The 23,819-nt window shown below is 39.1% G+C and overlaps 1 protein-coding gene across 4 annotated transcripts in view; it reads right to left on the reverse strand.

The window, feature by feature from the left end:
- Window positions 1-6,183: 6,183 nt before the first annotated feature.
- Window positions 6,184-23,819, reverse strand: part of PSIP1 (PC4 and SRSF1 interacting protein 1) — a 38,347-nt gene continuing 20,711 nt past the window's right edge. For 3 of the 4 annotated variants that reach the window (XM_082301364.1, XM_082301365.1, XM_082301366.1), the window contains exons 8-17: window positions 23,584-23,683; window positions 21,798-21,873; window positions 20,706-20,931; window positions 19,989-20,107; window positions 17,573-17,628; window positions 16,320-16,390; window positions 12,514-12,615; window positions 11,616-11,835; window positions 8,619-8,730; window positions 6,184-6,961 (exon numbers count right to left, since the gene is read on the reverse strand). In XM_082301364.1, coding sequence (XP_082157490.1) covers window positions 6,898-6,961; window positions 8,619-8,730; window positions 11,616-11,835; window positions 12,514-12,615; window positions 16,320-16,390; window positions 17,573-17,628; window positions 19,989-20,107; window positions 20,706-20,931; window positions 21,798-21,873; window positions 23,584-23,683 — 1,146 coding nt within the window. In that variant the 3' untranslated portion in view covers window positions 6,184-6,897. The remainder of the gene's footprint in view (window positions 6,962-8,618; window positions 8,731-11,615; window positions 11,836-12,513; window positions 12,616-16,319; window positions 16,391-17,572; window positions 17,629-19,988; window positions 20,108-20,705; window positions 20,932-21,797; window positions 21,874-23,583; window positions 23,684-23,819) is intronic. The other variant, XM_082301367.1, reaches the window with a different exon arrangement.

Genomic DNA, 23,819 nt, shown 5'->3' on the forward strand with positions numbered 1-23,819 from the left:
TTTCCTAAATATACCCCATCCCCAGTTTATTCTTCATCCATTTTTCACCCCATGGCTTCCCTATACAATTCCCTTTCCCTACAACTCCTCTCTGATGCTGAGTGGGGGATGAAAAGGGGGACGGAAGAAATTAAATCCTCTCCTGCCTCAGTTTCCCCACAAAGCATGCCCGGAGAGTCCTGTCTCCCTTCTGTCAGCCTTAAGATGTTCCAGAGAATCTGTCTGGACATTCGAAGACTCAGGAGGGTGGCTTGTTTTGTTTTGAAACTGTCCTTGTTGTTTTCAATGTTAAGTTTTAAATCTCTTTTTGTTAAAAATAAAATGTTGGTCCCGCCATGTAGCCCTGGCAGAGGGGCCCTGAGGGCACAGACACGGGGTTTCCCTGCCCCTGCTCAGCCTCATTCCCCATTGGTTGTTTTGTGTTCCCCTGCACGGGCAAGGACCCTCGGTCCTGTGACTGTGAAGAGTTCCTGGGCAGATCCCGGCCATGCAGCTGGAGAAATAAACATCTCTGAAACATCTACCAAGAATCTGTCCATAGATATTTCTTTCCACAGGACTCCTGGTTTGATATACGTGTGTTACAGTAATCCCCACTTAACAAACCACATTGTTGAATCTGTTGCTCTGGCTGTTAAAATCACTGGACAGCTTGAGTTTTGAGTGTACTGCTGGGTTTTGGGTTAGGCATGTAATCATTTCCCGTGAGGTGGAAGGAGCCCTTTGCACTTGAAGTCTGCTTGATGTGTTTTTCTGAGTAAGTAAGAATGATTTTACAGATAAGTTGGCATGGAAAAATAGAATACACTTTTACAACATTACAGTAGTTTGGATGCTATGGACTGTAAAATGTGGATGTTTGAGATTACCTGGCAAAAGAAACCATGATTTTGAGAAGCTCTGTGCATCCAAGGCTCTGTAAACATCTGATGATGAGAACATGGTCTATGGATATCTTACCTTGAAAACTAAGGCGGTTGCCATCTTGGAACAAGGGTGGGTGGCACTGGATTTGTAGGGAGGAGAATGCTTTCTTAGAGAGAAGCTCAGAATGCTGGTTAAACTCTTTGGTCTTTCCTACAAATGAGAGCTTGCATCTGAAGGCTTCTGGCGTCCTTGGTTTCTGACTCTGAGGACTGATTCTGTGAAGAGGAAACTACATTTCATCATTACTGAATTGTAGCCTGCCTTTTAAATAATTTTGTCAACTGTGTACAGTGTTCATTGTGTACCTTTTTTTTAGCATAATTCTGTTATTTTAAGTAATGATTTTTTAAATTAAAATGTGACAAATTTGTAGTTCCTAGTCTGTTGTTAAACTGAAACTCTTGTCAAGACAGGATATACTTTTTTTTAAAGTCTTCTGGAATTAAGATTTTAGTGGAGATCTTTGTTGTTTAGGAACATCAGCGCTAACTGCTTTTCTTTTGAAAACTTCAGCTAGTTCTGGTTGGTGAAAGACAGCCTACTCTGACAATCTACATACAGAAAAGTGACAATCTTATTCAGGTCCTGTAGCTGCAGATTCTGCCAGTGCTTACTTGATTATCTTAGATGTCTTGAAACAAACGTATCAGAAGCACTTGCAGGACTCCATTGATCACTTACCTTTCTTACTGCTTTCTGGTGGTGTACTAAGTCATGTGAATATAAATCTGTGCTTTTTTCAGGAACAACAAAAAAAAAGTGGGTTTTTTTTTTCCTGTCTTGTAAACCAGCCGGCTGTTGGTCTGTGTATTTTAGTGAACCAACCACTTGTAAAAGCAGGTGGTGTTAGTTCTCTTACCCTTCAGGAATCTGCAGAAATGGGAGTGCCCTGCACACCACAACTGTGACAAGTCCAACTGCTGGGGCAGGGCTGTTTTGTGGTGCTGCAGCAGCTGCTTTAAAGGTCCTCTACAATACAGTTCTGGTTGCAACTTCAGCATTTGCCTCACAAGTTGCTATTCCTCATCTTTCCCCCATCTCCTCCCCTTTCAGCTGTCTCCCATAAACATACAGGCTTCCCAGTCTTCTTCAGTATTGGATCAGGGATCACATAGAGAACTAGCATGAGTTCTAAAACAGCAGTCAGTAGGTTTTTTGTGGGGGCATTAGTTTTTCTTACTTCAGCTGTAGGGAGAAGGAAGTGGCAAAAAGAGTAAACTCATTCATTAAATTAATTTTACTCAAATATGCTGTCTCTCACATAACCCATTTATCTTCTTAATTAAAAGCTAAGGTCGGATATATTTCAAAATTGGTGTCTCTGCAGATTAAGAAATTTTAGTAGGCCAGTCCCAGACTTCCAATAAGGTAGAGAGAACCTGGCCACAGTCTGGATGTGGGAGTTGAGAGCATTCAGTGCTTAACTACAAAACAGAGAAGAATCATATTAGAAGCTTGCTGTTTGTATGACCTTCTCCTCTTTCATATTCAGTGATTCATCTTAAAAGACAAATGGAACAAAAAGGTTACACTGTCATAGTTTTTAAAGATCCCAGAAGCTGTCACAGGACAACTGGGTCTGGTCTTGATAAGTCTTTCAAAATGACTCCTCTGAGTGAAATCCAGCATTGCATCCAGTGACCATTTGTAGCTAATTCTCTAAGACACCAGCTGATATTTGTGTTTTAGCAACTTATTAAATGCTGTGTTTTGGTGATGAAAACATCCAAGCAGGTTTATTACCTCATGACAAAAAATGAGAAAAAAATTTATTTCAAACATCCCAAATGTCTTGGAGATTCTCCCCCTAATGAAAGTTTTTGCCTCGCTGACAAGGTGATACAAAACCCTGTTTCTTGTACTGAGGAAGAGGAGAAGTCCCTCTAGTATTACTGTTGGTATGAAGTTCCAAAGCAAAACCTGATACATATAGACAGTGTTACTTCCCAGTGCTAACCAGGCACTTGTAACATTACCACAAGAGTCCCCTATGTATTTGAATGATGAGCAACTCAACAGGGCTGCCCAATATTTTAAGCTGTAGTAAACTCCATTCTTGAAGTAGGGATGCTGTTGTCAAAGCTAACTCTGCTTTATATTTTGTGCATAGCTGTGTTTCTTTCTGAAGAAAGAATCAGCCTTATTCCTTGTGAGACTTTTAAGTGACTGCCCAGTCAGTATCAGCTCTAATGTTTGTATCTTTTAAGAGACACAGCTCAGGGCCATGCAGATGACCCTTTCTACAGTCATGTCGTATTTAGTGAATTTAGGTTATTTCTGGTTTGTAAATGGGCAGTAAATTTAGGCAGCAAAAGCCCCAAGCAGCTGCATGGGCAGAGTGATTGCATCACACAATCAGGAGCTTCATCTGTGCATCCAATCTCAATTAACTCTTTGAAGCAGTGGCATGTTGACCCATTATCTCCGAAACAGTTGTGACAGATGTGTTAGCTTATCAATACTTGTGTGAAAACTAGGGGATTTGGCAATACAGCATCCTTGTCAAATATACAGTACCTTTTTTTTACTTATTTTTAAATTTTGGTATAAGGCTTGATAAAAGGGGATGGTCAAAACTGAGAAATGCTTTATATGAGGATTTCCAGTACCACCTTTACCAAAATACTTTCAAGGGTGAAAGTGGGAGTTTCTTGAGGTTTCAATAAAGTACATCTCATTACTACCTGGAATATGGAAATCCACAAAATCCAATATATAGTAACTAACCTCTATTTGTAAGCTAAATGAGAACGCTGCTTGTCTGATGGTCGAGCTGTACAGCCATGTCAGTCATTCCCCTTAACATCAGTCTGTTGTGAAGTGTTAGATTGCCTGAAGCCACAGGTTGTGGAGTCCAACCATTGTGGCCATCTGCCAAAGACAGTTTTATACTGGAGCTGCCATGGTGACTGAACTTGCAGATTTAACTTCAGGTATTGTCTTCAAGATCTGAAAGCTATTCAAACACAGGAGCAGGCAACCTCAAAATGTCCGAAGCCAACCAGGTGAAGCAGAAGGCCAGGTTGGCTGAATAGGGATATTCTTTTTGAGTCTAGACAGACCAAGAAGGTGTATGCCTGGTGAAGCAAGGACAGGCGACATGGGAGGAATAGAGAGATGGTGCTCCCCACTGCTGGGAGAACATTTATGTGGTCAAAGCTCAACTGGGGCTGAAGATCTCCAGAACTGTGGGCACAATAAAAAGAGAGTAGGTTTTTTAATATATCAGTAGCAGAAGGCAGTGCAAAAACAACATTGGCCCTCACCTACAGAATGAGGATGGTCACCTCACAAACAGGGACATTGATAAGTCTGAGATGTTAATGCTTTCTTTGCCTCTCTTCAACATGGACTGTGGGCAATGGAGGTTCCAGTGCCCTGAGCTGGAGGACTGCAAGACTGATCAACTCCCAGTGGATCCTGAACTCGTGTGGGATCTGCTGTTCCAGCTGGATCCCTTTAAATCCATGGGGCTTGATGGGACTCATCCAAAAGTACTCAAAAGAGCTGTCCGATGTCACTTCAAAGTCTTTCAATGGTTTTGGAATGGTTTTGGGAATTTGGAGAGCTCCCAGTCAACTGTAATCTGGTTAACATTGTCCCAGTTTTCAAGAAGGGCAAGGATGACCCTGAAAACTACAGACCTGACAATCTCACTTCAGTGACTGGTAAAATTATGGAGAAGACTATTCTGTTGAGTTCTTGAAAACACCTGAAGGACAATGCAGGTTTCAGTCAGAACCTTCATAAGGGGAAAGTCCTGCTTGTCAAACTTAATTTCCTTTTATCACAAGGTAACCAACCTAGTTAATCAGGGGGAGCCAGAAGATGTAATCTTCTTGGATTTCAGTGAAGATTCCAATACTGTCTTTCACAGTATCCTCCTGGAAGAAAATGTCCTGTGCACAATGCAATAAATTCCTTGTGAAATGGGTGAGCAGCTGGCTCAGAGGTTGGGCACAAGGGGTTACAGTGAATGGGGTGACATCAGACTGGGGCCCTGTCACTAGTGGGGTTCCACAGGGCTCCATCTCAGCCCTGTGCTCTTCAACATCTTCAAAAATTATTTGGATGCAGGACTGGAAGGAATACTAAGTTTGCTGATGGTATTAAATTGGGAGGAGCTGTTGACTCCCTCAAGGGCAGGGAGGGCCTGCAGAGAGACCTTCATAAAGTGGGAAGGCTGGGCAATCACCAACCATATGAAATTCAACAAGAGAAAGTGCCAGATTTTGAGAAGCACCAGGGATGGGGCAACCCTGGATGTATGGACACACTGGGAAATAAGTTCTAGAGAGCAGGGCCATGGCAAGGGACCAGTGGGTCCTGGTCAGAGGCAAGTTGAACATGAGTCAGCAGTGCCCTGGCAGCCAGGAGGGCCAACCCTGTCCTGGGGGGCATCAGGCACAGCATTGCCAGCCTGGCAAGGGAGGGGATTGTCCCACTCTGCTCTGCACTGGGGCAGCCTCACCTCGAGTGCTGGGGCAGTTTTAGGCACTGCAATATGAGAATGACATTAAACTGTTAGAGAGTGTCCAAAGGAGGCCAGTGAGGATGGTGAAAGGCCTTGAGGGGAAGCCATAGGAGGAGTGGCTGAAGTCACTTGGTTTGTTCAGCCTGGAGAAGAGGAAGCTGAGGGGAGACCGCATTGCAGTTACAACGTCCTTGTGAGGTGAAGAGGAGGGGCAGGCACTGATGGCTTCTCTGTGGTGACCAGTGACAGGACCCAAGGGAATGGCCTGAAGTTCTGTCAGGGAGGCTGAGGTTGGATATTAGGAAAATGTTTGTCCCCCAGAGGGTGGTTGGGCACTGAACAAGCTCCCCAGGTAAGTGGTCACAGCACCAAGCCTAACGAGTTCAAGAAGTGCTCTCATGCACATGGTGTGATTATTGGGGTGTCCTGTGCAGGGCCAGGAGTTGGGACTTTGATAATCCTTGTGGATCCCTTTCAACTCAGCATGTTCTATGTGTAGTCTCAGGATTTTTAAACTCTAATTTGTAACCCGGGTGTCCTCTGTCAAAATACCACATACAAGTTGTCCTAGTATCAGGCAAAGTCTGTGTTTCAAGAAACACTTCAGAGACCTTTGTACCTGTTCTATTCCCTTTCATGCCTCCAGGAATTAAAACACTTTACCAGTGTTTCTGCTAAAATTCTAGTTAGAGGTCCCCAAGTTAATGCCAAAGCAGTAAAATCAAAATAGTACTAAAACCAGACTCATGTTTTTCCTGTGAATGGTTCTGTCTATAAAAGGATCGTTTTATCAGTTTAAAATTCTTTAATTCAATAAATTGTTTAAGACAGTGTTTTCCAACCATTCTGCATGAACAGGTTTCGTGAGAACACCACACTTTTCAGTATACGTACTATACCAAAAGCAAACCATAAAATCACATTGCAGTAAATTGGCACAACGTGTTTTGCAAGAACAGAACTAAACTTATTTTAAAAAAACCAAACAATAAAGTATACTCATACATTAACATTGTAACAGCTATAAAAATGCTGCTTTCAACTCCTACAAAACACAGTGAAAAGACATCCCCAACAAGAGTTGAAAACTGCACGAACAGAGGTCAGTATCATAGGAAGACAGAAGGTTTTATACAAATGAAGCGACTGGAGAGTTAAAAGTATTTACACTTTTTCCTGCTATTAACTAGACAAACATACAGTAGTAAGTTAAAAATATACTACAACTCTAAATCCTGTAAGCATTTTCTAGCTGGGATTTTCATCTTTTGAAATGCGTTACCTGTTAATACTGGATATAACTATTGGCAAAAGTGTTTAAATACTTTAAAACCAAGATTAAAGGGGCTTTTATTCCACAAAATTTAACTTCAAAATACTATGCTTATAAAATTATTTAGAATTTCAGCAGTCTATAGATTTCAAATGCAAAACTTAACAATCCTCTTTAATTTGTAATTAAAAAAACCACCACAAACAACAAAACTCCAGTGATGTCATTTGTTTTCAAAGGCAGAATCATCTGCTGGCTTTTCAAGCTCTCTCTCTTCACCACATGTCCTAGAAACAAAATAAAGCAATGTTATTGACCATATACAAATGCAGCAGCAAGACTTATTCCAGGTGACTGTACAGTCTAGAGCAAGCGATGGTGATGCACACTCAGGAGTACATTTATTTAAGAGGTTTACCAGCTCTTTGCTTAGAGTCAACCACACAGGTGTTTTGGACATTATTTATTTTGTTTACTTGTTTCTCACTTCTAAGAAACTAAATGTTGCAAATAAAGATGTACAAAAAATACTGAATGAAAGGAAGTTTGTATACTGGAGAGTCTGGAGCTTGCTTGAATTCAGATATGTGGATGCATTTCTCAACATGCACTATATTTGCAAGGGGTTAATTTTAAAATCTGGTTTGTAGCTGGTATTAGCCAACAGTAACTTCACACACCCTGTGTCCAGGTAGCCACAAAGTATTTTTTTTGAAAAGTGGGTTTGTTTCTTTATCAAAGAGTGTTGGAGTGTCACAGCAAAGACCACACATATGCTTGATATAAATCCTTATTTAACTTATTTAAGCAGAGGGCTAGAATGTATAACCTGTATGAGAACCTACACTTGTGACTCCACTATGTTCCTGTAGCATGCTGCTTGTTCAGACCAAATGAGTATTTGGTGTAACTGGTTGAAAACTCCCAAACCCCCTTCAGTACTTCTGAGGCTGCCTTACAGCACATATCAGATAAATTTCCATCTTAAAGGGGTTTTTTTTGTTTTGTTGTGTTTGAGTTTATCTTACTGTAAACAACAATATTCCACTCTTTTCTATAGTTTTAACTTGGCAGATAGTCAAAAGAATGACAGGCAGCTGCAGCTTCTCCTGATGTGCATGAAGATAATGATGAAAGGAGCCTGCTCCAACACGTAACTGCTGAACAAAAAGAATCCCTGAGTGCAAGGTGCTTGGAGAAAACAAAATGTACTTCAACAAAACAAACTCTAGGATAATTTTGGGCCTTTTCCTCATGTGTTACTAAATTCTATTCTGTGTTTCTCTTCCAGAGAGATTCACTGCTTGTTTCTGTTTATAAAACATATTTTTCAGTGAAACCAAGGTTTAAATACTTAATGCCAGACAAATTCAAGCATGCTTATGGCTTCCTGTTTAAAATGGTTAAGTGCATCCACCTCTATAGGGCATTAAGACTTCTGGACTTTCACAGATCTAAGTCCTAACCTGCAGTTTACTTGCATTTGAGTGATTCTATAGCCAAACTGTAGAACATTATTTAACTGTAGAACAGTATTTGGCTTGTCTATTGATGGCAATACATGAATTCACAAAAAATTAATAAAATCTGTTAGTTTCTCCAAGACTTGGTTCAGGCTTCCTTTGCTTCCAACTTAATAGCCTAAAACACAGGAAAAAGCTTTTGCTTTGCCCTGTTCCACCACACACTGATTCTCTCCAATAGCAGGACATCCTTTAATGTTTTTTCAAGTCTCCACACAGCAGCGAGCAAAACAACTTTTAAAAATTCATTTAAATCTTAAACAGAAGATTTGCACACTGTTGTTCTCTCACGTTGAGAGAAAATTCTGTGAAGAAAAGAGTACCTCAACATGGTTAAGTAACTTCAATCTACTGCTGTTCTGTTTTACATGATTAAGCTAGAGTGGAACAGATCCTCAGCTCAGTAAGGTTATTAACTCACTTTTTCTTACTGCCAGCTTCATGCCTATCTTTCTTTTCTTCAGCATTTTCTCCATTGTGTTGTGACTGGTTGGTGTCCTGGGCTTCAGAACCTCCATTCAGGATCTTTGAACCTTTAAAATTAAAAAGCAGGAAAGTGGTACTTGCAGGCAATAAAACTGTATTATAATAGCCCCATATAATTTCTTTACCTTAATCAAATAAAATATTTTAAGTGTCTTCCTCTCATCTTGATACCCAGACAGCTGAAACAATACAAAAGACACTAATGGATATGGCTTCAGCTTCTGAAAATTCCATGCCATGTGCCTCATCCCATAGTTTTAGCAATGGGAATTGAACAGTATGTATTTTTCATGCAATTTCAAGTTCTTTCTGTGCTTGCTAGGCTACAGATCATAGGCCTAATGCTTGCTTGTACTCTCAGCAGTGAGAGAATACACTTCAGCAGTAAATTGTTTACCACTCTAACACGTCAAGTAACTTTGGGGGATTCTTGTTACTTTAACTATAGAAATTAATAGTTCACATCACATCTCATTTACTCTCAACTCCAACAAATTATGTATAATGAAAATACAAGTTATATAAATAGAGTAGAAGTGTTTAGTGATAGCATGGATTCTTCAAGCTGGGAAACAACACTAGCTAAAAGGTGTATTTAGTGAAGTCAATGCAGAAATATTTAACATCTTTTAAAATTTCTATGATGGCTACATGTCTTCCTGTGGTATTATGAGCCAGTGAATTTTGCATTAATTGTTGAGGAATGTCACTGTCTGAACCGATGGTCCATTTTACTTGAAGTTGCAAATTTATAAGAGAACTCTATTAAGATGTTACTCATCTAAATTTTTACAGGCTAAGACATAGTAAAAAAGCAGACTTGATCATTTAAAGATGACATTCTAGTACTTTATCTGTTTATACTCGCTCAGAATCATTTCTGAACTCAAAGGCCACAGGAGGAATTAGATAAAATAATAAATGCTATATTCCCTTGTTACAAAGTAGGTAATCTGATGCTGCACATCAAGTACCATCAATTACAGCATTATTCTGTTTTGTAAAGATAGTCAGGGTTCAGGAGTTCAGTTTTTAAAAAGGCAAAAGAATGCATGTAAAGATCAAAATTTCTTTTTACAGCAAAAAAAGAAAAAATGACTTCATAAAATATCCCCCTACTCTGATAGAACTTCTTCCCATTTTCCATGTGACTGGGCGACAATATGGTATTTCACTGTGTTCTGCTGAAGTTGTGTTAGCCTTATCTGGACTGGCTTCACTAGCCAAACTATGCCCAGGAAGCCTGAGTATGGCTTCTTTGTTAAAGTATTAGCTGTGCTGATCACTGGTTTGGGGAAAGATCTCATAGAACCTCTACTTCATCATATATTCTCTCACCAGAAAATGGTTACGATTTTAACATCATCCCGGCTTTCTTAGCAATTACAAGTATAGCAACATTTTTACTATAGTTGTTTTGAATCCTTGGCACCTCAGTTACAATAATTTGTTTAGTCTAGATCTGGGTGGTGTAACTTTTAAATGATTTTCTGAAAAAAACCAGTTCCACTCCCAGAATTCAATTTCAAAGTAAATGGAGTTTCTGTGAGGTGCTTGTGGAGATCAAGGATCTAAATAATTTAAATAGATGGGTAGGACTCCTACATTTTCAAGGATTTAAATTCATTTGCAACATAGCTTTCCAGTGTGTCTAATTTTATTCCTCTATTTAAAAATGTGAGTATCTATTTAAGTACTATTATTGCGCATGCTTACTCTGGAAAGCTTTTGACAGTTGGCTGTACAAGTGCTCATGATTGATGTAAAATTGTATGGTTAAGAGTATAAATACATTCTTCTGCTATAAATGATTATTTCTTTACTGTTAGGCTGAATTACTAAAGTTGCATCAGGGAAGCAACACAGAAGTTGTTGAAGAGGTTAAAAGTTGCTGCTACGCATGGTAGAGCATGCATGATACAGAAAGAGGTTAATGAAGGAAACAAAGCAGTTTCAACTTCTCCCCCAGTGATAGAACCCTCGGTACAAAAAAGTTACTGGAGGAATAGAAGATGGTGTTGGTTTTGGCTGGGGTGGAGTTCATTTTCTTCATGGTGGTTTGAGTGTGGGGCTGTGTTTTGGATTTGTGCTGAACACAGGGTTGATAATAGAGAGCTCTTTTTGTTATTGCTGAACAGGGCTTACACACAGCCAAGGCCTTTTCTGCTTTTTGTATTCTGGTCTAGGGAGGAAGTTGGGGGTGCATGGGAGGTTGGGAGGGGCCACAGCCAGGACAGGTGACCCAAGCTGACCATAGGGATATTCCATACCATATGGCATCATGCTCAGTATGTAAAGTAGGGGGAAGAAGGATGGGGGAATATATTTGAGTGATTGCATTTGTCTTCCTGTTTCATGTGAGGGGGCCCTGCTGTCCTGGGGATGGCTGAACAAACACCTGCATGCCCATCGGAAGCACTGATTTATTCCTTGGTTTGCTTTTAAGTGCACAGATTTTGCTTTCCCCATTAAACTGTCTTTATCTCAACCCCTGAGTTTTCTTCCTTTTACACTTCTGATTCTCTCCCTGATCCTGCTAGTGGAGGACTGAGCGAGCAGCTGTGAGGGGCTTGGCTGCTGGCTTGGGTCAAAGTGCAACAATGGTAGTATGTCGTTTTACCTTACATTTAATGTTTTTGGTTTTTTTGAAATTCCGTAACATTATCAAGTTAGATAATTTACAGAAGTAAAATTTGCAAAACTTAATTTTTGCAGAAGTCCTTTCCTTTAGCCAATTTAGATAAAACAGCCAGTAAATGGTACATCCAATTAGAAACTTAGTCATAGCAGTACTGTCTTTGTCAACTTCGGATATGAAAAGGTTTTTATAGATTGGCAAAACTCCTACATCAAGGATGTTTTGAAGCGGGCTCAAAAATTAACAGAGACGATGTCTTTTATGTGACAAGAAAGTAAAGCCACAGTGACTTACCTGTTTGGTCTTTTTCCTTTTCCATTTTTTTGTTTGCTCCTTTCTTCCCCTGCTCTTTGGTTTTATTAGCTTCTTCATGCTGCTTTTGCTCAGCAAGTGATTTATTTAGTACTTGGGAAAGAACAGAATCTCCTTCCCCAACAAGAAACATGGTCTTGAACTTGTTATATAACATTGTAGATTTCTCCATGATAACTTGGCTAATTTTAAATTTCCGTATCTGAAATCAAAGTAATAAAACAAGCTCCACTTTGGTCCTTAAGTATCTGTGTAATTTTATTATGCGCTAGATTCAATTCTTCATTTAACCTACATTGAGATCATAGACTTTTGCACTTGAAATGTCACAGAAACACAGAACTGCCAGGTTGGGAGGGACCTCAAAAGATCTCCCAGTCCTAGCCTTCATGGGAAAGGGAGCCTGGGTCACATTATCAAGCACCCATGATCCAATCACATCTCAAAAACCTCTAGCAATGCAAACTCCACCACATCCCTGAGGAGGCTGTTACAGTAAAACAATTGTTCTTACCGTAAAAAAAGAATAGATTTTAGTATCAAAAAAAAACCTTTCCGAGTGCAACTTGTACCCATTGCCCCTCATCTTCCCCGTGTGTCTCCTGATGAAGACAAAGCCTCCACTCTCTCTTTGCAGCAGCCCTTTAAACTGCTGGAATACTGTGATGACTCTCCCAGGGAGAAAGGAACTAAACCCTTTAGTCTTTGCTTATAGGGCAGGTTCTCCAGCCCTTTGATCTTCTTGATAGCCCTCCTCTGGGCCTTTTCCAGTCCATCTGCATAATTCTTGATCTGTAGGGATCCAGACTGGACAGAGTACTCCAGTAGTAAATAAAGCTGAACAAATTTAACATAATTTAACTAACACTGAAAATCTCACCTTCTTGAGAGTTAAAATCATCTCTGTATGTTTCTGAGCTTGTTGCATTGTGACTTGAAGGGATGCAAGCTCATCAAGAGCCTCAATACACCTGTTCACATCCTGTATATAAACAAGAAATTAGTCTGAAGACTTAACTTACATGTTAGTAATGTTTAATTAGCCATACTAATCTAACTTCTGTGTTCAGTGACACCTTCCTATAATATCCTTCATTTGACTATGTACTTAATTTTAGAACAATTTATGTAGTCAAAGTTGCCTACAACAATTTAACACCAGTTGTCTCTAAGCTACTTCCATAAAAGGCAGATGATATTTGACTAACTTGTAACTTTTAACAAGAATTTTATCCTTTCAACATACCAACTCAAGTTTTACTCTGCTTTCATGATTCTAGTACTTCTATGCTTGAAGCTGTTCACCATAGTCAGGCTTTACCATGTACAATTTCTCACAAGTGATCAACCACTGAGAAGGCAGCAAAGCATCTTAAGTGGACTGTAGTTAATACAGAGAACTGTCCTTGTAGATTCCCCACATCCCCACTGTGCTTTGCACTCTTTTTAAGTAAATTTTCTCTGATGCACCATCATCCTGGCTGAGCGGCTCAGCCATGCCCTGCAGTGGTTCATCTGCTGCAGCAGGCTGGAACTGATTATGTCTAGCACAGGGCAGTCCCCCACCCTCACTACCAGAACCTTGCCTCCAATACCCAGAAAAACTCTGCTTCCCTAGCTGGAACAGCTTGCTGCTCCTCATGCTGCCATACTTCTTCACTCACACTTATTTTCTTATCTTCCTATTTTCTCCAGACTGAACACTCCCTGCTCTCTTGGCCTCCCCTTTTTCAACACATGCTCCAAGCCCTCAATCCATCTTTGTGGCCCTTTATTTGGCACCCTACAGTAGGTCCATATCTCTGTTGTTCTAGGGAGCCCAAAATACAGTCCAGTGTCCCATCAGCACCAAGCAGATGGCAACCACCACATTCCTTCCATGTTCTGGCAACTCCCTCTCTAATGCAGCCCAGAAAGCTGTTGGCCACTTCAGCATGAGTCACCAATATGCAAAAGCATATTGGTGGCTCATGCTAAGCTTGGTGTCCACCAATACCCCCAGGTCATTTTCTGACAGGCTGCTTTTCAGCCAGTCCCCAGCCCATGCTGGAGGCTTGACGTTATTGCTCCATAGGTGCAGAACTGGAATTGAAGTTGATGAAGTTCCTGTTAGCCCATTTCTCCAGCCTGTTCAAGTCTCTCTTGATGTCAACACTACCATCAAACCTTTGATTTTGTTTTGTATCATGTGCAAACTTGCTATAGGTGTGGTTTGTATCATAATCCCAGTCATTAATGAGATGTTTTAATAGTATTGACTACCAGTGACTGGCCTGTAGCTGGACTCTGCCACCATTAGTTTTTTGTGCCCTGTTGTTCAACCAGTTTTCAGTCCACCCTTCTATCCACTTTTTGAGTCCAGATGTCATCAGTTTGTCTTAGAAGTTGTCCTGACAGACAGTGTCAAAAACCTTTTTAATCTTAATATAAACAACATCCACTCCTTTATCCACCAAGCCGTTCATCTCATGGAAAAACATAATTTTAGTCAAGCATGATTTCATCTTCATTAACCCATGCTGACAACTCTCAGAGCTCCTACTGTACTTCATGCCATTGGAAACAATTTCCTGGAGGATTTGTTCTGTCACATTTCAAGGGATTGGTGTGAGACTGACTGGCCTGCAGTAACCTAGATCCTCCTTCTACATGATGAGGGTGACATTTGCTTTCTTCCAGTCCTCAGGAACTGGCCCCTCATGACCGTGACTTTTCAAAACCAAAATGGAATGGATGGACAATGACATCATCCAGCTCCCCCAGCACTGTTCTGTTTATTCTGTATCAGGTCTCTGTCTAAATGTTCTCTAATTTGATCTTTGTCCTCTGAGCATCAAGGTTTTCTTGTTTCAATCTTCCCATGGTTTCAGCGACTAGGATTCCTGGAGAGAATTGTACAAGCAAACTGAGGTCAAGATGACACTGGTTACCTTAGCCATCTCCTTTTTTACCAGAGCGCCTATCCCATGCAGCAAGAAGCCCACATTTTCCTAGACTTCTAAGATGAATCAGTCTTGAGAAGGAGGTAATCCCTATAAGTGAGCCAGATCTCCTTGTCCTGTCTTCCCTCCAGCACAGTCTCCCAAGAGATTCTTCCAAGCACATCCCTGTAGACGTTGAAGTCTGCTCTCCTGAGTCCAGGGCTGTGATCCTTTTCACCCTGCTCCCTTCTCCCTGAACTCTACTATCACCATCACTGCAGCCAAGGTTGCCCCTGACCAGATCTTTGCTGTCTAGAGGAATCAGGTCTAACAGGGTGTCTTGCCTTATCAGCTCCTTCATCATCTGTGTTAGGCAATTACCACACTCCAGAAGCTTCCCGCATTGCTGTGAAATCCTCATGTCCCTTTTGCAGATACCAGGACGTTTTAAGTTAGAACCAGAGGTGTCTCCCAATTGTCTTAAGATGACTTCATTCTTTAATTCTCCCTGATCAGGTGATCTGCAGTAGACATTCTCAGGATGTCACTCATTTTGATTAGCCCACTAATCCTAACCCATAAACACCCAGCTGGCTTATCAGCTGTCCCAGTGCAAAGCTCCACACATTTCTACTGGTCTCTCACAGAAAGTTATCCTTCATCTTGTCTTCCCAGCACCCATCTTTCCTACAGAGCCAGTAAACAGGTAAGGCAAGGCTCACCTCACTTCTCACCAAATTTCTGATACCAGTGAAACCACAGCCCTGCAACTGCAGACAGATGTCCAGTTCCCCAAGGTTGCTCCTCATGCTATATGTATTAGTGTAAAGCCATCCCTAAGAGAAACACAGGTGTGCTGACGTTCCAGAAAGGTTATGAGAGTTTTCCTCATTATGCTGGGCTGCCAGCAGTTTCTCATTCAATGTGCTGATGCTTGTGGTCATGCCACTTCAATCCTGTTCTGCAAAGGAGTTCTGTTGATTACAAAGTCAGTTTACATCACCCTGCTGATGTCTGTTTACATCTCACTGCTCTCCTACTCCACCATTTCCTCCTCTGCTACCATTCCCAGTTTGATGCTCTTTAACTAGGTTGGCCAGCCCCTTGGCAGCACTACTTTTGGGTCGATCCTGCCACATCCTAGCACACCTATCCCTTCCTTTGCAAGTGTTTTCCTCAATAAAGGGACCACCACCTGGGTCCCCATACCTTTACCATTACCCTCAGAGTCACATAGTCATGCTTGATACTTTCCAAGTGTCCCCTGACTGTATCACTGGTGCCCAACAGAGAAAATCTGCTGTAGCAAACAAATAGTCATAAGGCCAAAAAGCCTCAAACATCTGTCAGTAACATTCCAAATCCAAACCCCTGACAAGCAGCAGATTTCCCCTGACAGTTGAGTGGAGTCCATGGACTGGAGCCTTAATCACTAGCATCAGGAAGTCAGCCACTACTGCACCCAATGTCCTGGTGTTTCCACATGGCTCAGCAAGCTGATCTGGCACCAGATGTTCTATTTGACGTAATTCTATCTGAATGTTTCTGGTAAATAATTTATTAGGTAGTATTTTCAAACAAAACAGATTTCATTTGCTGACGCTCATCTTTCACTGCCCACAGTAACCACATTTAAGAGCAGTTATCTTTCATATGGAAAAGATTCCTTTCATTTTCAGAGTATTATTTAAAAACAAGAAGACATGTCAAGTATTTCCTACTGGAATCTGACACATGAATTAGTTTTAAAAAAATATATACTTACCAGATTATCAATTTTCAGGGAGTTCTTTATTTCTGCATGTATCCTTTGAAGCCTAGAATCCACTGAAGTTTCTGAAGATCAAAAATAGTACTAATGAATATTTCTCAATCGCATTAGGTTTGCTTTTGCAGAAATGATTCTACAAGTATGAACCTCATACAGAATGCAGAAGAAAACAGGCAGGCATCCGACAGGTAGGTGCACATATAAATATGCCACAGGGCTTACAATCAGAAAAAAAGTACAGTTTTTCAAGCTGAACATTACTGGCAACCCACACAGTTTTCTCCCTAGGAGTAACAACTGAAAAGAATTTTCTATTCGAAAACACAGCTGTCACCCTCTAATTGTAGGCCAGCTTAACAAGAAGTTTTAATAAATATTAAGAGTTACAAAGACGGAAGACCTTCCATGACAGGACACCTGGATATTGATGGTTTGTTTTCAGTAAACTGGTCATGGTACAATTTACAGTCTAAATCCATCCAAATAAAGTGTTCCCAGTACGCATGCCTCAGAAGCGTGAAAGATGAATAAACCTGGCATTCCCCAATTCACATACTGAATGCCTGTTTAGATTTGCTATGTATTCTGAACAATAATGCAAGCAGTTTCCTTTAAGTCAAACCCATCTTGGATGGGTTTGGATAGTTTTTATTCCCCCTTTGCTGCTAACACTGGGTTGGTTGGAGTCCATGCCACTGGATCTATACTATACTACAAATTACAGCCAGTGGTTTGGATTGCCCTCAAAGATGGGAGTACTGAAAAAGGAATTACTTATCCCTATAAAGGTCAGTCTGCAGGTATGGGTTAGAAGACAAGACCATAGTAATCTGAATCTCAGCTTCCTACTTAGTGAGAGGTGGTATTTAAATAGTTTCAAGAGGTCCCTCAGAGTACTGTGTTATGAGAAGATAGATAGGAAAAAATGACAGGAATAACTGAAGGGATTTAGATCAAAGAATAAAAGCTTTTTTTCTCGTGTTCATGAACCGAAGAGATTGAAGTTTAAAAGCCCAAAGGACAGTAAAGTCAGAATAGGAAAGACCTGTTCTACTGCACTGCATTGCAGAACAAACATAGGAGGATAAAAATGCACTGTTTCACAGACCTGAAAGAAGCATCACAAATCAAACATCTCAGACTGAGACCACACAGCCAGCCTCACCAGCACATTATCTTATCCAGGAAGAAATTCCGTTCAAAATAAAAAATTACCAAAAAGTACTCTTTAGATTCTATAAACTAACCTCTCTTCTTCTCAATCTTCTTAACTTCTGCTTTCTTGCCTTCTTCTTTACTCTGCCTATCAAAAACGTTGAAATGTTTTTACAATGTTGTAAAGCCTGCTTTTTTCCCCCCAGTTTTTGGATGAGATTCAATATTTTGATATATTACCTCAGTAAAACATCAGCATGCAAAAACCACAAAGAGCCAAACCCTGGTTTTCAAGGATGAACAACCTAACAAAAATTAATTAGCTAAGATACAGCTGATAAATCCTCCATACTCACACCCATATTTTTCTAGAAGCTCAAATGCAAGGATTTTAAAAACAAGTAATTTCCAAACAGTGTTTTGGTTTTTTTGTTGCACAGATTAACTGGTAAAATGGCTTTCTATGGAATTAACTTATGGAGAAAGAAAATACTTTTATGGTTTTTAATATTTAGTTTTATTTAAAAAATATTTTATAATTATAATGACAAAAGGAGTATAATTATTTACCATTACCACAGGGAATTTATGGAGACATCAATTAATCATAATCAGCTCCTATATGACTATTTTCTCAAATAATTAATTGTAGCAGTACACATATCTTACAACTGACCATAAATGTATCAGTAGTAATTTAAAAGTTCTTGAAGGAAGTAGTAATAAAGAAAAAAAGATTTATTACAAGTGCAGTGAAACCTCCTGGATCTTTTTCCAATGGTATCACTGAAAATAAAGCTGGGAATCAAGAAAAACAAAAAAAATTGTCTCCATTTCAGTTATAGGATGAAGACAGGCAGACCATCTTTGAGACAAGTTTTTGAGCTCTTTATTCAGAGAAGATAATGAACTTCTGTTTAACAATTCCTCAGTTTTGTCTTACTGAGGGATTTAAAAGCCTCCTTTCAAAATTTCAGTGTATCACGACTAAATGTTCTCTGACTAGTTTTCTTCCTGTCATACTAATATGCATACATAAAACATGTAGGCCCTCATGTCTTACCATCTTCCATGTTTCTTTCATAAAGTACACAAAACTCATCTGCTTCAACTGGCAGCACAATCTCAACAGTACAGATAAACTTTGTATATGTACAGAATGGTGTACAAAGCACCTTAACTAAATAAACACTAACGAAGTGGCTACCAGAAAATGGAAACTATGATGATGAGCAAAATAATCAAAACACATATCAGCCTATACTAGTTTACTTTTTATCAATATTGAGTTTTGTGGTATTAGTCATCAACTATAGTTAAATTCATTATACTTTCACTAACTAATTCTTCTTTATCTTACTGAAACAAAACGTTATCTACCCTCCACTGCATAAAATATGACAGCTATTTAAAAGCAGAAATTTGGTTGTTATAACTAAATCGATACATGAGAGTTTGATTCCCCAAATCAAATCAGGATATGTTAAATAGTGATACTGTAGAAGTTGCTAAGATGCTAAGGTAATTTATTATCTCTGAAACTGGAAATGCTTAGGTTTGCTACAAGTAAGTAGAGTATTTATGTTAGGTCTCCAGAGGAGTGACAGGAAGAAGATGAAAAAGTGCTGGAACATGAGAAAAAAAATCCAAACAAACTCGATTTTTGTTAATGAATGTAAAATAGGTAAGATTTTTTTGTTACAGGTAAAGGGGACTTTCGTTCTCTCCCTTTCCTCCAAATTTTTACCTTATTCTCCCTTCTGCCCTCCCACCAATAGGGGGGATGAGAACATCAAGCTCATGTGGTGCAGCTTCTTCATTCATTTGCAGAATAGCTCTAGCGAATGAGTCAGATTTCTTCCTATTGTCCTACCCTCCAAGTTCCTGGCAGGATCTTCTCTCTATTCTTGTGCTTGATTTGTAGTAAGTAATCTTCTAAATGTTGTCTGTTCTTTTTTTCAGTCAACTGGCATTGCAAATGCTAATTATTTTTTCCTTGCTGTGTGTCACAGCATGTGCTCCAGCTGTCAGACAGCGAAGGAAATGTTTTCCTGGTAACCTATACATTCTGCACCTCATCAAAAATCCATATCCATGGATTAACAGGATCTCCGAAGTCCTACCAATTTAATCTAAAAATTTTAAGAAAAATATATGGCTATCCTGAACAGTTTTTCACACTGATACCTTTTCACATGGATATTTCTAAGTTAGTTCTAAAAGGAACCCACCAGTTGTCCTCTGCTGGAGATTCTACATCACTGAAAGACTGACATAACTTAATTTCTATGTTCCATTCTTCCCATTCTCCCACAACAGAACATTTTAATTTGAAGAACTTTTTACTCTCTCCTCAAAAAGAAGTTAAGATAGAAAACCAAAAAGGGCAGGGAGGAGGACAGTAGAACACAGTGCAAACCAGTTCAGAAGTTTTTCAGAAGTTTCACCTACTGTTAGGTTCAACATATTCCTACAACTTGCAGGCATCACATGTTAAAATATACTCACGATTCAGACTCTGTCTGTTCCTCTTGCTTACGCTTTCTTTCTGTTACTTCTCTGTCATGTTGGCTTCTTACAATGTTTCTTCTGTGAGCTGCTGGAAAACTTCTTCCCCCTTTTTTCTTCTGTTTTCATTTGGCATTTTATGATTGGAAAGAGAAAAGTAAGATTATTAAATTATTGTTTCTGTAAACAGATGAAACTACGCACACTAAGCATCTCTGAAAAACTCTACTCCATGGAGCAGCCTGACAAAAACTGGCTTTCCCTGAAACTAAACACAATTTCATTAGTCCTTTCTCCATTTTTTCTTTTCATTGGAGGGCAATACTAAGCACCAGAAAAATGAAGACATTACAAATTGTTGGCTAGAGATAGTTCTGTACCTTTCAAAAATGTGATTTCAAGGCACATGTTCTCCAGATGCACCCAAGGAAAACAACATCTGTCTTCCAAGGAACACAGATTAAAAAAAAAAGGCTTGGCACTTAAATCCTTTGTTAAAATGAGAAGTGTCTTAGAAAAGATGCTTTCTTAGAAAATATTAAGAGGTTCCTGAAAGAATTATTTGAGACAAATATAGTTCTGAAACTTTTATTCTATATATCTGTACGCCAGCCACAGGACTCCTACCTTCATTAAGAACTAGCATTAACTTAAGAAAGATCTCCAGTGATACTACTTTTCCTCTGTAATAACTTTATCAGGAAAGCAAAATTATACCTTGTCCCCTTCTTGTTCTTCTCCTTCATCTTCAGAATCAGAAGCTGATCCAGAACCCACTTTTGCAACATTTTTCCTTTTTGGTTCAGCCTCTTTCTTTCCTTCCTTTTTATCAAATTCCTTCTTTGATTTCTCCTCTTCCTTCTGACTTTCCTCATCTTTTTTCCCTTGCTTTTTGGGCTTTTCTTCTGGTCCTTTTTTCTTTGCCTTCTCCTCCTCACTAACACTAAAACAAAGAGAGTATTTAGGCATCACATCCATTATTTAGAGTAACTTAAAAAACCCAACATTCTAATGCAAGAAGGGTCTGGGTTTTTTAAGCACAGAACAATAAAAATGATGAAGTTAATGCACTTTTAGTTCACCTAACAACTTCAAAAATACCCTTTCTCTAAAATTAAAATCCACTACCTGTGGGGGTGAAAAAAACCCCAGCAAATAAATACCAGTATGGAGGGTCTAATAAAGCTAACATTAATATAAGTGCATAGATCCTAACTTAAAAAATTCACACTCAATGGATTCTCCACATGCGGATGGGACTGCAGGACCCAGACTGCATGCACTGTAAACTAGGTTTATAAAGTATACTTATTCAAGTTGTTCATATTCCAAAACTATGCATCTGCCAATCTATAGAAACCTAAACCTATGTTCAACTGTTCCTCGAGTTACTAGAAGCGCTAGACTTGACATAACAACAAGATGACAAAACCAAAATTCAGGTAACTAACAGTGTTGCAATTCCATCAGAAACGATTTCTGAAACAAAAATGTAAGAATAGAAAATCACTGTTTTATTTTTGGGTGATGTTGTATTTTCTCTTAATAAATTTCTTTCCTCTTCACTCAGCACACAATCATATAAGGAATTTTGTATAGATTTGATGAATTATGAAGATTAAGATCTCTTTCCTGTTTCAGAAGCGTCCTTCCTTGAATTACTCTGTATTATAAGAATATCTACACAAACAGTAACTTATACTGAACACTAAAGTGGCAAAAACCTGTCAGGAGTAGTAATTTTGAAGTCTTAACATAAGGAGTAACACAGCTGACAATGAATAAGCTTCATATTAAGAAGAAACTCACAAGTCACCCTCCGAAAGACATGACGGTTTCACCAACTTGGGTCTCCCTCTTGGTTTTGGAACTTTTACTTCAGAAGCTAGTAGTTATACAGAAATAACAGGTTAGTCCACAGCTACCATTTTGTTCCTTGTCTATGTGGAAAGATACTTACTCAACAGACGTAAGCCACACTTAAATGAAAATATAAAGCCTTACTTTGTTATTGTATAGAATTCAAGTGTTAATTGAGTACCAAACTTATTCAAGATCTTTTTGAAAAGTTAAAGTGTTAGCAGTTTTTTTAGCTGACTGGTGAATTAAAAACTTTCATGTTTTCTAGCCACAGGCTTTGACTACTAATTCTTGTGGTTTTTGCAATCTATGCAGTTGCGATTTGCTTCACATGTTGCATAACTAACATGAGCCTTAAACTGGATAATGAGAAACCAGAAATCACACAATGAAAAGCAGTCACTTATGCTTACATTTATACAGTTTGTTGTCCACTAGTTTTACTCATATCTTGGGTCTTCCATTGCTTTTCAGGCTAACAAACTACTGTCAAGAAGTTCTACCACCATACTACAGTGCAGATCAAATCTCTTCATTTCCTCAGATTCGCCATATTGTTAGGAGTAAGACAAACAATCTGCTTTCTTGGCACTTATGTACCTCAAATGCTTGTCCAGTACGACAGTGACTATGCTGGCAGGAAACCTAATAGTCAGTGTCTAAACGCTTAGTGGTCTTAGCACAGAGCACTTCTAAGCATTCTGTCAACAACAGAAAAGGCTGCATAGTACATTTTCCAAAAAGGTTTTTTATATAGGAGGCAAAAGCACCTCTTATAGATCCTTTCCTGCTCTTCTTACTGACAGTAGTTAGTGGAAAACAGCAAAAAATGGTGATGATAAACCCACAAATATTATAAATGCGTATTTAGTGCATGTAATGATATGGCAGTGGGGGATGAATTAATACTTAATTTTCTTACAGCTTCCACGGCAAAAGTAATTAAGTCTATTTAATTGTGGTTCCACTATTTTTATAATTTCAGCAGATACAGAGGACTATAAATTATTTGTTTCCCTGACTAGGTGCTCAAACAACATATGTAACTGCTGCAAGAACTGTCTTCCAAAGTAGTAATTAGTAATGAAGAATATCTGCAAGCCTACCATTAAAGTGACAATAGATCATTGCTAATTTGAAAGAAACAGGCACTACAGAAGTATCACAAAATGGTTCTAACAAAACATTCCAAAAAATGAGTTTAATTTTCTTTTAATTTGCCTATGAATTGACATAGACCATCTTAAACATATTTTTAAACAAGCCTCTTCAGCTTTTTGTTTCTCTTGTCCTCTGAACTCCACCTACAGGCAACATGTTCCCCCAGTTCTCATCTTTGTGTTTTACGATCTTCTAACTCAATCAATCAAAGTACTTCATAGACACTTAATGAATACAAACCTTTGCGGAGCAAAACTGCCAAAGAGCTCCTATCATATATCTACACTTTAGCAGTATTCTGTGAAGAAGACTGACCTATTCTAAAGGTAATACTTGTACCCCAAACCAGCCAGTCTTTAATTAAGAAGAGTAAACATTAATACTAATAATTTAAATCCATTCACGTTCTGAACTCATGAATTTGAGATATTTTCTCAGTACAGTCTATTAGCAAAATCTGCCTTTATCATGCAAAAATACTCTGTAGTACTTTAGGGGAAGGAGATAACTCCGTGACTAATGCTAATGAAATATTTCTGTGGTGAAAAAAGTAAAATCATTCTTCTGAAGTTACCTGCTGGTCTTCCTCTTTTGGGGCTTACTTTTGGAGATACTGGCCCAGTAACTGTTGCTGCCCCTGCTGCTGCTTCTTCAGCTTCAGCTTGTTTTTCAGACTAATTTAAAGAATGAATTTCACAAGTGAAAAAACACATGGCACCAATATCTCAATTACTTTCTCAGAAAAACACCTTCAAACTTCTAGAAATGTTATTATGCTATTGCTTGTACACACAAAAAAAGTCTCTGAAC

Source organism: Coloeus monedula (assembly GCF_965178545.1).
Source record: "Coloeus monedula genome assembly, chromosome: Z".
Lineage (NCBI taxonomy): Eukaryota > Metazoa > Chordata > Aves > Passeriformes > Corvidae > Coloeus > Coloeus monedula.